Raw genomic sequence first — 13,594 nt, forward strand, 5'->3', positions numbered from 1 at the left:
CCTGATTCATTGTAAGCACTTGGTACAGTGCTTTGCCCATGTCGGACAGACTGGTCCCCCTGGGGAGGCAGCTGAGGGAAGGCAAGGGGAGGGGGAGGTGGCTTTTTTCTTTTAATGGTATTTGTTAAGTTCTTACTATGTGTCAAGCGTTATTCTAAGCCCTGGGGTGCATATTAAGTCAGACACATAGTGTCTCACAGTCTAAGTAGGAAGGAGAACAGGTATTTAATCCCCATTTTACTGTTGAGAAAATTGAAGCACAGAGAAGTTAAGCATCTTGCCACAGGTCACACAAGAAGCAATTGGCAGGGCCAGAATTAGAACCCAGGTCTTCTGATTCCCAGGCCCATGCTCTATCCACTATGTCACGCTGCTTCTCCTTCTCCTGGGGGCTCCTCCCTAAACCCTCCTCCCCTATCTGGGGGTGTGGTAGAGGCATGGGCTTCTGGTTTCAACTTCCCTCTGTCTCCTTCTCTTTTCCCAGCTCAGCTAGCCCAACGTACTTAGTTCTGAGACCCCACTGGGATGGCCTCCATGGACTCAGCGCCCCCCCCCCCCCACCATGGTGACCACAACCCTGGTGGACCCCTCCGCCCTGAACGGGGTCACCGGTGGTGCTCTCTGGGGCTGAACCTGGCAGCTGAGGGAAAACCCTACCCAGACGTCAGCCCGGCCCTGAGGAGGCCACAGGGCTACATCCTAGCCCAGGGCTCCTCCCTTGCCTCCTTCGCCTGTTGAATCTCCCAACACGGGAGCCACTTTGGCTTCCTCAAAGCAGGATGAAGGGCAGGGTGGGGAGGCCGAGGGTCGGCTGGTGCCCGCTGTTCCTTCCTCTCTAGCTGCCTGGACAGTGGATGACCGTGCCCCTGCCTCACCCTCCCAGGACGTCTCTGGGGCTTGGCCCCCCCCCCCAGCCTCAGCTGCCCTGCTCAGACGCCTCTGGGCCCATCATACACTGCCCAGGGAGCTGCTGCTGACCACAGGCAGTAAGTCCCCTTATCCCCTGGACCCCAGTTCCAGCCCTTGGGCTCCTAGACCCTGCTGTGTGGGGCCAGTAACCCAATTGCTCGTCCTTCGGCCCTGGCACAGGCACCCAGTGGGGTCACATTTCTGGTCCTTATGAGCTGCCCCTGCCATCTCACTCTAGGTCACGGGGGCGGAGGGGGGTGTGTATGTGTGTTTAGGGTGAGGCAGCAAGCGCTATATGTTAACCATGATTCCCAAGGGGCTCCCACTGCCCATAGCTCTCTTCCTCTCCCCTTGGGCCCCCCCACATCCTCCGTCTAAAGGCCTCCGCCCGGCAGAGGCCCGAGTCTCCACCCTGAACCCAAGCTGCTGCAGTTCCTGGAACTCCTTCCTCGCGGTGCCCACCTTGGGAAGCGGGAGCTGTGCAGGAGGCAGCAGAGGAGAGCCGAGGTAGAGACTGCCACAGGCCAGGAGGAAAGGGGCAGAATAATCAGACCAGGGTCCAGACACACCCGTCTCTCCTCAGAGGCTTTGAGGGATGGGGCGGCGGGGCACTCCCCAGCCCACCCCCATCTCTCCTCAGAAGCAGCTGGAAAGGGTCCCGAATGGACAGGAACAGCCAGAGTTAATTTGAGTCCGGGACAACCTCCGCCGGCCGCCCCTCTAGGACCCCCATTCATTCAATCATATTTATTCAGCGCTTACTGTGTGCAGAGCACTGTACTAAGCGCTTGGGAAGTACAAGTTGGCAACGCATAGAGACGGTCCCTACCCAACAATGGGCTCACAGTCTAGAGGGGGGAGACAGACAACAAAACAAAACATGTGGACAAGTGTCAAGCCATCAGCCCCCAAGCACGTGAGGCCCAGGCCTTTAAGCTCAAAAGGAAGCTCACCCACCCCGGTCCACAGTCACCCAGTTCCCCCTTCTCTCCTGGAAAGCCCCTCTAAAGTCTCAGGACCAGATGGACAAATTCCAGAGCTGGGAGTTGACACATCTGGGCCCCAGACTCTCAAAACCCTACTTCCTTCCCCTTCGCTCCCAGCTCTCCGTTGCAAGGGTGGAAGAGGCAGCCAGCACCATGGGGTTAAAAATAAACAGACATTTTATTGAGGGGTGAGAGAATACAAGTTTGGGGTCCTTCCCTTCCCGGTTCCCCCCCGAATCCATTAAAACTGGCCTCCCTTAGCCTGACACCTCCCTCAGGGCAGGAGCAGAGCACCGCCCTCCCCACCACAACCACCATCACCAGCAACATACACCCTCTCCTCGGGTCAACATTTAGGAGGCGCAAAAAGAGAGTGCCTGGGGGACCTACGCATTGTCCCCCTCCCCACCACAGCTAGGGAAAGCACCAAGGTTGAGAATGCCCAGGAGCGCAAGGCTCTCCACCCTCCTCCAAGACCGCTAAGGGGGGGCTGGTGGAGGGAAGGAGCTGATCAGCCCCCTTACTGTTCCCTCTCCAATATGGCCCCGGGGGAGTGAGCCAAGAAAGGCGGAGCACTAAAGTGCCCCTGCCCTGCTGGAACCATGGCTGGGCCTACCAACTTTCCACCCGAAGGGTGGGCAGGTTGGGGCCGGGCTCCTGAGGGCCTGAGAGGGAGGGGAGGGGGCACCGATGCCACCTACCATGGAGTGGCTAAGGCTCACCACTCTGAGGCCAGAAAACCCCAAACCCAGGGCTCTGGGGCTCACCGCCCCAGATGAAAGCCAAGCATCACGGCACAATGTAGTGTTGACCCCTTTCCTGAGGAGCTGAGGCAGTAGCCTTCCCCTTGGGGCAGAGGAGTGATGACCTCCCTCCCAGCTTCGGTCGGAGGGGAGAGGGGAGGGGAGGGCAGCTGTCCCGTACCCCACTCCCGCCCCCAAAATAGAAAAGAAGGAACGAACTAACCCAACCCCTGAACTGGCCGTGAACAGTTGGAAGGCAGCAAAGCAAGATGGCACTTGGTGAGGTCCTACAAAAACAAACAGGCTTCTGTGGCCCGAACAACACTTTCCCTCCCTAGCCCCGCTCCCCGGCCTTTAAGGCAGGACGTGGGCCCCTTCCCACCCTCCGGCCCTCTCAGGGCTGCCCCCGCCCCCGCGGGGGGAGCGGGCGGGAGGACGGCGGGGAGGGCTCAGTGCTGGACCCGGAAGGGGTTGTCGTCCTCGGCCTGCACGAAGTAATACATGAAGGCCAGGAACCCGGCGAAGACGAGGAAGAGGAGGAGCTGCAGCCAGAGGGGCACGAAGCGCCGGCCCCCGAGCTCGCCCTCGGCCCCGCCCTGTCTCTCCGGCCGGATGGCCCTGCGGGCCTCCACGTGCAGCGAGGACCGGGCTCCCGCCAAGGAGGAGGCGGCGGACGAGGAGGAGGCTGAGGAGGCCGAGTAGGTGGAGTAGGCCGAGGGGCCCGGTGGGCCGGAGGAGGAGAAGGCGGCTGCGGCGGAGCCCGGGGGCCGGTAATGGGAGACGCTCTGGTAGGCGTTGCCCCGGGGATAGTACGACCGGTCCCTGGGCCCGGGAGGAGAGAGAAGCTTCGGTTAGATGCGCCCTGGTCCCCACGACTAGCGCCCGGGGCCCGCTGGCATCCTCGGGCTGGTGGGAAACCCCCAGGGGGAAACCGACAGGAAACTGAGGTGGGATACGCCCCTCTAGGCCCCATGCCAGGTAAGGGCGGGGGGGGGGGGGGGGGCTCCTTCGCCTATATCCCACATCAATCAATCAATCGTATTTATTGAGCACTTACTATGTGCAGAGCACTGTACTAAGCGCTTGGGAAGCACAAATTGGCAACATATAGAGACAGTCCCTACCCAACAGTGGGCTCACAGTCTAAAAGGGGGAGACAGAGAACAAAACCAAACATATTAACAAAATAAAATAAATAGAATACCACATCTTACCGGAGGGACTCTGGGAGTCGGGGGAGAGTAAAGGGATAGGACTGCAAACCACTCACCTGTCCTTGTTCTCCTCCCGGGTTGGAGAGAAGAGGATATCGTCTCTCACCTGAAACAGAGAGGGACACAAGGCCCGTGGCCTGCTGTCGGCTGGGCTGGGAGAAACGGGGTTTTGTTGGACTTGGCTGATACAATCTGGGGCTGCGACAAAAGGCTGGCACCATGCTGGAACGGTGAGAAGGCAGGGTGGCTGATAACGTGCCCTCTGCCTGCCACGCCTTTGGAGAAGCCAGAGGCAGGTGTTGGGCCAGCACCTGAAGCTGGGCAAGGAAGCCAGGCCCCCAAAGAGAGCTCTCTCTCAGCCAGCCGGGTGGCAGGGCCCGGGCCTGCCTCCCACACACTGTGTCCCCGGGCTATTTCTGGGCCGGGGGCTTCCTGCCAACAGCGGCACACCATCTGGGAAGGGCACACAGCTGCTACAGCCATTCGAGAATCGGATGACGGAGAGGGGCCTTTCCCCATTCCCGCCTCCCGGGCCGACTGCTGCTCAGGAAATGGCGGAGGGGTCTCCCGAGCCGGGCAGCCAGACAATACTGCAGAGAACTTGGCATCTCCCGACCTCCCCCGACCCTTTTCCCAACGATGGGAGAGCCCCGACAGGGCCTCGTCTTCCCCGAGGGCCATGGCACGGACTAAACCAAAGGGTCCGCCATCACAGGGGATGGAGAGGGGAAGGATGGCAGGGGGTCAGAGAGGATGACGAACCCGAGGGCCCCGACTGGGACCCAGATAACTGGGGCCAAGAACTGGGGGCCTGAGAGGGGTGGGACCCTCAGGTGGGCATCGCCTACCCGCTGGCGGACCGTGGGCTCTTCCTCCGACTCGCTGTAGTTCCTGGCCGTGGAGGTCTCGCTGAAGGTCCTGGCCATCAGCGGCTCGCCATAGCTCCTGGACGCCGACGCCACCACCTCTGGCTCCCCGTAGGTCTTGGTGGAGGAGTAACTCTCCTCGTAGTAATCGTCATAGTCTGATGAGGGCCAGGGCGACGAGGAGGAGGGAAATGAGAGAGGGAGAGAGGGAACTCAGCTCAGGAGCTGGGGCCTTCGGGGTCCCGGAAAGCAGGTGGCAGAAGGCATAGCTTAGGCCCCGAGTGGACCTGCCCTGGCCGCTACCAAGAGGGGCTGAACCAACGCCAGATCAGCAGGTGAGGCCAGCTGCCCAACACAGTAAATCAAACTGACTGGGTTTCAAGCAACTCAATTCTCTTTCCCGTCCCCTCCCCAGTCCCCTCTCCCGGGGCCCGGCCACCCTGAGCGCCAGCCTAGCTGTGCCTCGGCATGAAGAGCTTGGCGTGACACTGATGCTGCTGGAGACCGCCCCTGCCACCCACCGCAGGACTGCCCCTCACCGTTGTCCCGGTAGGCCAGGCGCTCTTCTCTCCGGGGGAAGTCATAGGATCCGGAGTCCAGATCTAGAAAAGGCAGAGCAGAGAGGCTGGGGACTGAATCTGCCGGGAGAAGAGGGGGGCTCCAACGCTACCCGGGCTCCCGGTGGGACTCCAAAGAAGCAGAAGTCGGGATAAGCACTGGGCCCGGCCACACCCGGGAGGATTGTGAGTAGAGAAATGCACGGGTGGTGGGGAGAAAAGGGCATTGCCTGCCTCGCCTCACGGGAGCTGGGGCAACCTGGACCCAGAGAACTCTTCATCCCAGCCCAGAGATCAGGGGGTGGGGGAGCCTGAGGACTTGGCAGCTCTGGAACAAAGGGACAGTCCTGTTGGGGGATGGCAGATCCCTCTCATCATCATCATCAATCGTATTTATTGAGCGCTTACTATGTGCAGAGCACTGTACTAAGCGCTTGGGAAGTACAAATTGGCAACATATACAGTCCCTACCCAACAGTGGGCTCACAGTCTAAAAGGGGGAGACAGGGAACAAAACCAAACATACTAACAAAATAAAATAAATAGAATAGATATGTACAAATAAAATAGAGTAATAAATATGTACAAACATATATACAGGTGCTGTGGGGAAGGGAAGGAGGTAAGATGGGGGGGATGGAGAGGGGGACGAGGGGGAGAGGAAGGAAGGGGCTCAGTCTGGGAAGGCCTCCTGGAGGAGGTGAGCTCTCAGCAGGGCCTTGAAGGGAGGAAGAGAGCTAGCTTGGCGGATGGGCAGAGGGAGGGCATTCCAGGCCCGGGGGGTGACGGGCCGATCTCCTGATCGGCCAGGCCACTCTGCCCTACCACAGTACCCCACAGCTTGCCGACGTGAGGGTGGGCACCGTGGGCACGCATAACTAGGAGAGCTGGGAGGGGAGTCCCTCGGGAGAGGTGCGGGGGGCAGGAAGCCAGGAGCCATCCCTCCTCCCTTCCCCATTCCCCCCACAGCTGGATTTACCATCATCCTCGAAGGCGGCTCGGTGCCGGTTGCTCTCCTCTCTCTCGGGTGGGCTGTAGGTCTTCCTGGAGTCAGGATCTGGGAACGGAAAGGCCAGGAAACACGGGATAATCCCCCAAGCCCGATCAGAACCGGGGGGAGGACATCTACGCTGAGGGAGCTCCCTAGGTGAGGTGCCGCTCTGCTTTCGGAGGGTTCTTCCGGAGGGATTCAGAGCAGTCCCTCTGCAGGAAAAAACTCCGGCTTTTACTTTGGTTCGCCCTTGCCCCAAGCCCTAGCCCATCCAGTTCACCTGAGTATCTGTACGAATATGAGGAGGAGGAGGTTTTCTGCGGGGAAAGCTTGGTCCTCTGGGTCTCGTACTCGTAAATCTTCTTTTCGTACAGCTTCCGAGTTGACCCTGAATTATAATAATAACACTAAGGATTAGACACTGAATGTATGCAAAGCCCTTTACTAAGCGCTGGGGCAGGTACAAGATAATCAGGCTGGACACAGTCCCACATGACCCTTATAGTCTAGGGGAGTGGGGAGAGTAGGTATGCGCCCCATTTTACAGATGAGGAAACTGAAACACAGAGAAGATAAATGACTTGATGATGATGACGGTATCTGCTCAGCGATTACTACGTGTCAAGCACTGTTCTAAGAGCTGGGGTAGGCACAAGCTAATCCGGTTGGACATAGTCCCTGTCCCACTTGGGGCTCACAGTCTTAATCTCCATTTTCCAGATGAGGTAACTTGAGGCACAGAGAAGTGAATGAACTTGCCCAAGGTCACACAGAAGACGAGGCAGACCCAGAATTGGAACCCGGGTCCTCTGGCTCCCAGGCCCGTGGTCTTTCCACTAGCTCAGGCAGGAATAAATCAAAAATCTCCAGTGGCTACCAATCAATCTGCGCATCAGGCAGAAACTCCTCACCCTGGGCTTCCAGGCTGTCCATCCCCTGGCCCCCTCCTACCTCACCTCCCTTCTCTCCTTCTCCAGCCCAGCCCGCACCCTCCGCTCCTCCGCCGCTAATCTCCTCCCCGTACCTCGTTCTCGCCCGTCCCGCCATCGACCCCCGGCCCACGTCATCCCCCGGGCCTGGAATGCCCCCAATCCCTCTGCCCATCCACCAAGCTCGCTCTCTTCCTCCCTTCAAGGCCCTACTGAGAGCTCACCTCCTCCAGGAGGCCTTCCCACACTGAGCCCCTTCCTTCCTCTCCCCCTCGCCCCCCTCTCCATCCCCCCATCTTACCTCCTTCCCTTCCCCACAGCACCTGTATATATGTATATATGTTTGTACAGATTTATTACTCTATTTATTTATTTATTTTATTTGTACATATCTATTCTATTTATTTTATTTTGTTAGTATGTTTGGTTTTGTTCTCTGTCTCCCCCTTTTAGACTGTGAGCCCACTGTTGGGCAGGGACTGTCTCTATATGTCGACAACTTATACTTCCCAAGCGCTTAGTCCAGTGCTCTGCACACAGTAAGCGCTCAATAAATACGACTGATGATGATGATGATGTTGGGTAGGGACCGTCTCTATATGTTGCCAACTTGTACTTCCCAAGCGCTTAGTCCAGTGCTCTGCACCCAGTAAGCGCTCAATAAATACGATTGATGATGATGATGATGACTAAATGACTGGGGTGTGATGGGGAAGACAGTGAGCAGAACAAAAAGATTCTTGTCCCAAACAAAAGGGTTCCTACGGCCGAGACTAGGCCCAGGGCACCCACTTTGGAAGCTGGTGAGCGTGGGCAAAGTCTGCGGAAGACCTCCAGCCACTGCCACCTTAGGCTCAAAAGCCCAGGGGGCAACCGGTATATCTATCTGGGGTCGTCTATGCCATCTATTAAGTAAGCCCTACTAATTTCTGAGCATTGTGCTACACTTTAGAGTTGACACACTAAAACCTCTCCCCCTCTAGACTGTGAGATCACTGTGGGCAATCAATCAATCATATTTATTGAGCGCTTACTGTGTGCAGAGCACTGGACTAAGCGCTTGGGAAGTACAAGTTGGCAACATATACAGACAGTCCCTACCCAACAGTGGGCTCACAGTCTAAAAGAGGCAAGGATGTGCCTGGTACACATTGTTATCTTGTACCCTCCCAACCTCTTAGTACAGTGCCCTGCACACCGTAAGCGCTCAATAAATACAACTGATTGACTGACAAACGCTGATTAGACACAGGGCCCGTCCCACACCGGACTAAACGGGAGGCAGAGAGATACGAAGAGAGGCAGCGTGATCTAGCGGAAAGAGCACGGGTCTGGGAATCGGGAGACCTGGGTTCTAATCCCAGCTCTACCACCGGCCCGCTGTGTAACCTGGGGTAAGTCATTCATTCATTCAATCGTATTTATTGAGCGCTTACTGTGTGCAGAGCACTGGACTAAGCGCTTGGGAAGTACAAGTTGGCAACACATAGAGACGGTCCCTACCCAACAACGGGCTCACACTCTAGAAGGGGGAGACAGACAACAAAACAAAATATGTGGACAGGTGTCTGGAAGGGGGAGACAGACAACAAAACAAAATATGTGGACAGGTGTCAAGTCATCAGAACAAATAATTAAAGCTAGATGCACATCATTAACAAAATAAATAGAACAGTAAATATGTACAAGTAAAATAAATAGAGCAATAAATCTGTACAAACATATATACAAACGCTGTGGGGAGGGGAAGGAGGTAAGGCGGGGGGAGGGGGAGGAGGAGAGGAAAAAGGGGGCTCAGTCATTCATTCATTCAATCGTATTTGCTTGAACTCTCTGAACCTCAGTTTCCTCTTCTGTAAAATGAGGATAAGAAACCTGCTCCCCTATCTCTTAGACGCTGAGCCCTATACGATTGACACGATTCTTTTGTATCTATCAGAGCACTCAGCACAGTGCTTTGAATGCACGCATTTAAATCCCCGCAGGAAAAAAATATGATAGCAATCGATTACAATTCATTCAATTTCTCTTTGCCTCCATTTATTTCCTCATCTGCCAAATGTAGATTTGATACCTGTTTGGCCTCCTTCTTGGACCGTAAACCCCAAGGGACTGGGGACTGACCTGACTGAATTATATCTATCCCACTGCTTAGCACGGAGGAAACGCTTAACAAATACCACAATATCAGATAGACTGGAAGTTCCTTGTGAGCAGGGATCGCGTCTACCGAGTCAGTTGCGCTGTACTGTTCCAAACGCTTAGCACAATGCTCTGCACACAGTGAGTGCTCAATAAATATCATTAACCACAAACTTGGATTTTTGGACGTTTACACACAAAAGGGACTACATCAGTGAGTTATAGAGGAGTCTGCCCCAGTAAGCAGCATAATCTAGTGAAAATGGCCCAAGCCTAGGAAGTCAGAGGACCTGGGTTCGAATCCCACCTCCACCACTTGTCTGCTGTGACCTTGGATAAATCCCTTAACTTCCCTGTTCCAGAGTTTCCTCGTCTATAAAATGGGGATTAAGACTGTGCACCCCATGTGGGACACAGACTATGTCCAACCTGATTATTTTGTATCTACCCCAGTGCTTAGTACAGTGCCTGGCACACATAATAAGCAATTTAACTAATACTATTTTTTTTTATTTTTATTTTTTTAAAAAGGAGTCTAGGATCTTTTGTGGTCAGACCTGGGACATTTTAAGGAATTCAGAGAAAGAAAGTGGCCTAGTGGATGGAGAGCATGGGCCTGGTTTTCAGAAGGACCTGAGTTCTAACCCTTGCTGCCATTTGTCTGTTGCATGACCTTAGGTCAGTCATTTCACTTCTCTGTGCCTCAGTTACCTCATCTGTAAAATGGGGATGAAAACTGTGAGCCCCACATGGGACAACCTGATCACCTTGTAACCTCCCCAGCGCTTAGAATGGTGCTTTGCACATAGTAAGCACTTAATAAATACCATTATTGTTATTATTATTCTCTGTGCTTCAGTTACCTCGTTATTATTCTCTGTGCCTCAGTTTCCTCATCTGTAAAATGAGGATTAAGACTGTGAGCCCCCTGTGGGACAACCTGATCATCTTGTAACCTCCCCAGCGCTTAGAACAGTGCTTTGCACATAGTGAGCGCTTAATAAATGCGATTATTATTATCATTATTATATATGCACCCACGATGGGCCCGTGGGGGATGTTGTACAGCTCGAGCGTGGAGATGAGCCCCCCATGGGACAACCTGATCACCCTGTAACCTCCCCAGCGCTTAGAGCGGTGCTTGGCACATAGTAAGCGCTTAAGAAATGCCATCGTTATAATAACTATTATATACGTACCCACGATGGGCCCGTGGGGGATGTTGTATTGCTCGAGCACGGAGATGAGCCCCACATGGGACAACCTGATCACCTTGTAACCTTTCCAGTGCTTAGAACGGTGCTTGGCACATAGTAAGCGCTTAAGAAATGCCATCGTTATTATAACTATTATATACGTACCCACGATGGGCCCGTGGGGGATGTTGTATTGCTCGAGCACGGAGATGAGCCCCACATGGGACAACTTGATCACCTTGTAACCTTCCCAGCGCTTAGAACGGTGCTTGGCACATAGTAAGCGCTTAATAAATGCCATCATCATCATCATTATTACCCAGCGCTTAGAACAGTACTTGGCACATAGTAAGCGCTAAATAAATACTATTATTATTATTATTACTATATACGTACCCACGATGGGCCCGTGGGGGATGTTGTACCGCTCGAGCACGGAGATGGGCCCCACATGGGACAACCTGATCACCCTGTAACCGCCCCAGCGCTTAGAGCGGTGCTCGGCACATGGTAAGCGCTTAATAAATGCCGTCATTATTATAATTATTCTATACGTACCCACGATGGGCCCGTGGGGGATGTTGTACCGCTCGAGCATGGAGATGAGCGCCCCATGGGACAACCTGATCACCATGTAACCTCCCCTGCGCTTAGAGTGGTGCTTGGCACATAGTAAGCGCTTAATAAATGACATCATCATCATTATTATTACCCAGCGCTTAGAACAGTGCTTGGCACATAGTAAGCGCCAAATAAATGCTATTATTATTATTATTATCACTATATACGTACCCACGATGGGCCCGTGGGGGATGCTGTACTGCTCGAGCATGGAAATGGGCCCCACATGGAACAACCTGATCACCCTGTAACCTCCCCAGCAATTAGAGCGGTGCTCGGCACATGGTAAGCGCTTAATAAATGCCGTCATTATTATAATTATTCTATACGTACCCACGATGGGCCCGTGGGGGATGTTGTACCGCTCGGGCACGGGGATGAGCCCCCCATGGGACAACCTGATCACCTTGGAACCTCCCCAGCGCTTCTTCGAACGCACACAGTAAGCGGTTAATAAATGCCATCACCATCATTATTATTACCCAGTGCTTAGAACAGTGCTTGGCACATAGTAAGCGCTAAATAAATGCTATTATTATTATTATTATTATTATTACTATATACGTACCCACGATGGGCCCATGGGGGATGTTGTACCGCTCGAGCACGGAGATGGGCCCCACATGGGACAACCTGATCACCCTGTAACCTCCCCAGCGCTTAGAGCGGTGCTCGGCACATGGTAAGCGCTTAATAAATGCCGTCATTATTATAATTATTCTATACGTACCCACGATGGGCCCGTGGGGGATGTTGTACCGCTCGGGCATGGGGATGAGCCCCCCATGGGACAACCTGATCACCATGTAACCTCCCCAGCGCTTAGAGCGGTGCTTGACACATAGTAAGCGCTTAATAAATGCCATCATCATCATTATTATTACCCAGCGCTTAGAACAGTGCTCGGCACATAGTAAGCACCAAATAAATGCTATTATTATTATTATTATCACTATATACGTACCCACGATGGGCCCGTGGGGGATGTTGTACCGCTCGAGCACGGAGATGGGCCCCACATGGGACAACCTGATCACCATGTAACCTCCCCAGCGCTTAGAGCGGTGCTTGGCACATAGTAAGCGCTTAATAAATGCCGTCATTATTATAATTATTCTATACGTACCCACGATGGGCCCGTGGGGGATGTTGTACCGCTCGAGCATGGAGATGAGCCCCCCATGGGAGAACCTGATCACCTTGTAACCTCCCCAGCGCTTCTTCGAACGCACATAGTAAGCGGTTAATAAATGCCATCACCATCATTATTATTACCCAGCGCTTAGAACAGTGGTTGGCACATAGTAAGCGCTAAATAAATGCTATTATTATTATTATTATTATTATTACTATATACGTACCCACGATGGGCCCGTGGGGGATGTTGTACCGCTCGAGCATGGAAATGGGCCCCACATGGGACAACCTGATCACCCTGTAACCTCCCCAGCGCTTAGAGCGGTGCTTGGCACATGGTAAGCGCTTAATAAATGCCGTCATTATTATAATTATTATATGCGTACCCACGATGGGCCCGTGGGGGATGTTGTACCGCTCGGGCATGGGGATGAGCCCCCCATGGGACAACCTGACCACCTTGTAACCTCCCCAGCGCTTCTTCGAACGCACATAGTAAGCGGTTAATAAATGCCGTCACCATCATTATTATTACCCAGCGCTTAGAACAGTGGTTGGCACATAGTAAGCGCTAAACAAATGCTATTATTATTATTCTTATTCTATACGTACCCACGATGGGCCCGTGGGGGATGTTGTACCGCTCGAGCACGGAGATGGGCCCCACATGGGACAACCTGATCACCTCGTAACCTCCCCGGCGCTTAGAACGCACATAGTAAGCGGTTAAGAAATGCCATCTTTATTATGATTATTATTATAATTACAGCATACGTACCCACGATGGGCCCGTGGGGGATGTTGTACTGCTTGAGCATGGAGATGAGGTCGGAGTCGGAGAGGCCCTTGTAGTCCTCCATCCGGCCGTTGCTCGGGGTGCAGGGGCAGCTGGGGACGGGGGGCGGAGGGGCCGGTCGGGGGGAGCCCGTTGCCCCCCCCCCTCCCCTCCCCTCCCCTCCCGGTCTCTGCCCGGTGCCCGGTGCCCGGTGCCCGGTGTGCGGGACGGACGGGGGGGGGCCTCGGTTACCTGCTCGGCTCGATCCGGGCGGCGGCGGCGGGCGGAGGGAGGGGCGGTGGCGGGAAGGGGAAGTGACACACACGGCGGGGCGGGACACCGGGGGACGGGCACCGACCGAGGGAGTTGGCAGGGGGCGGGACCGGGCGCTGACGTCACGCTCCCAGGGGGCGGGGCTTAGTGACGTCTGGCGCTCGGGGCGGGGATTCCTCCGGGCGGAGACGGGGGGAGCTGGCGGAGGGCGGGGCCGGTCAATGACGTCACGCTCACTGGTGGGCGGGGATTAGT

The 13,594-nt window shown here is 54.7% G+C and overlaps 1 protein-coding gene across 1 annotated transcript; it reads right to left on the reverse strand.

Annotated features, from left to right (window-relative positions):
• Window positions 1–2,054: 2,054 nt before the first annotated feature.
• On the reverse strand, window positions 2,055–13,351 carry EMD (emerin). Its single transcript, XM_038747949.1, has 8 exons — window positions 13,319–13,351; window positions 13,070–13,179; window positions 6,547–6,654; window positions 6,255–6,332; window positions 5,258–5,320; window positions 4,701–4,876; window positions 3,909–3,958; window positions 2,055–3,460 (listed from the first exon to the last, which is right to left on the reverse strand). Exons 2-8 carry the CDS (start codon window positions 13,149–13,151, stop codon window positions 3,088–3,090), a joined length of 930 nt encoding a protein of 309 aa, XP_038603877.1. The 5' UTR covers window positions 13,152–13,179; window positions 13,319–13,351; the 3' UTR covers window positions 2,055–3,087.
• Window positions 13,352–13,594: the final 243 nt, after the last annotated feature.

The sequence above is a fragment of the Tachyglossus aculeatus genome, chromosome 6 (genome assembly GCF_015852505.1).
Source record: "Tachyglossus aculeatus isolate mTacAcu1 chromosome 6, mTacAcu1.pri, whole genome shotgun sequence".
Classification (NCBI taxonomy): Eukaryota; Metazoa; Chordata; class Mammalia; order Monotremata; family Tachyglossidae; genus Tachyglossus; species Tachyglossus aculeatus.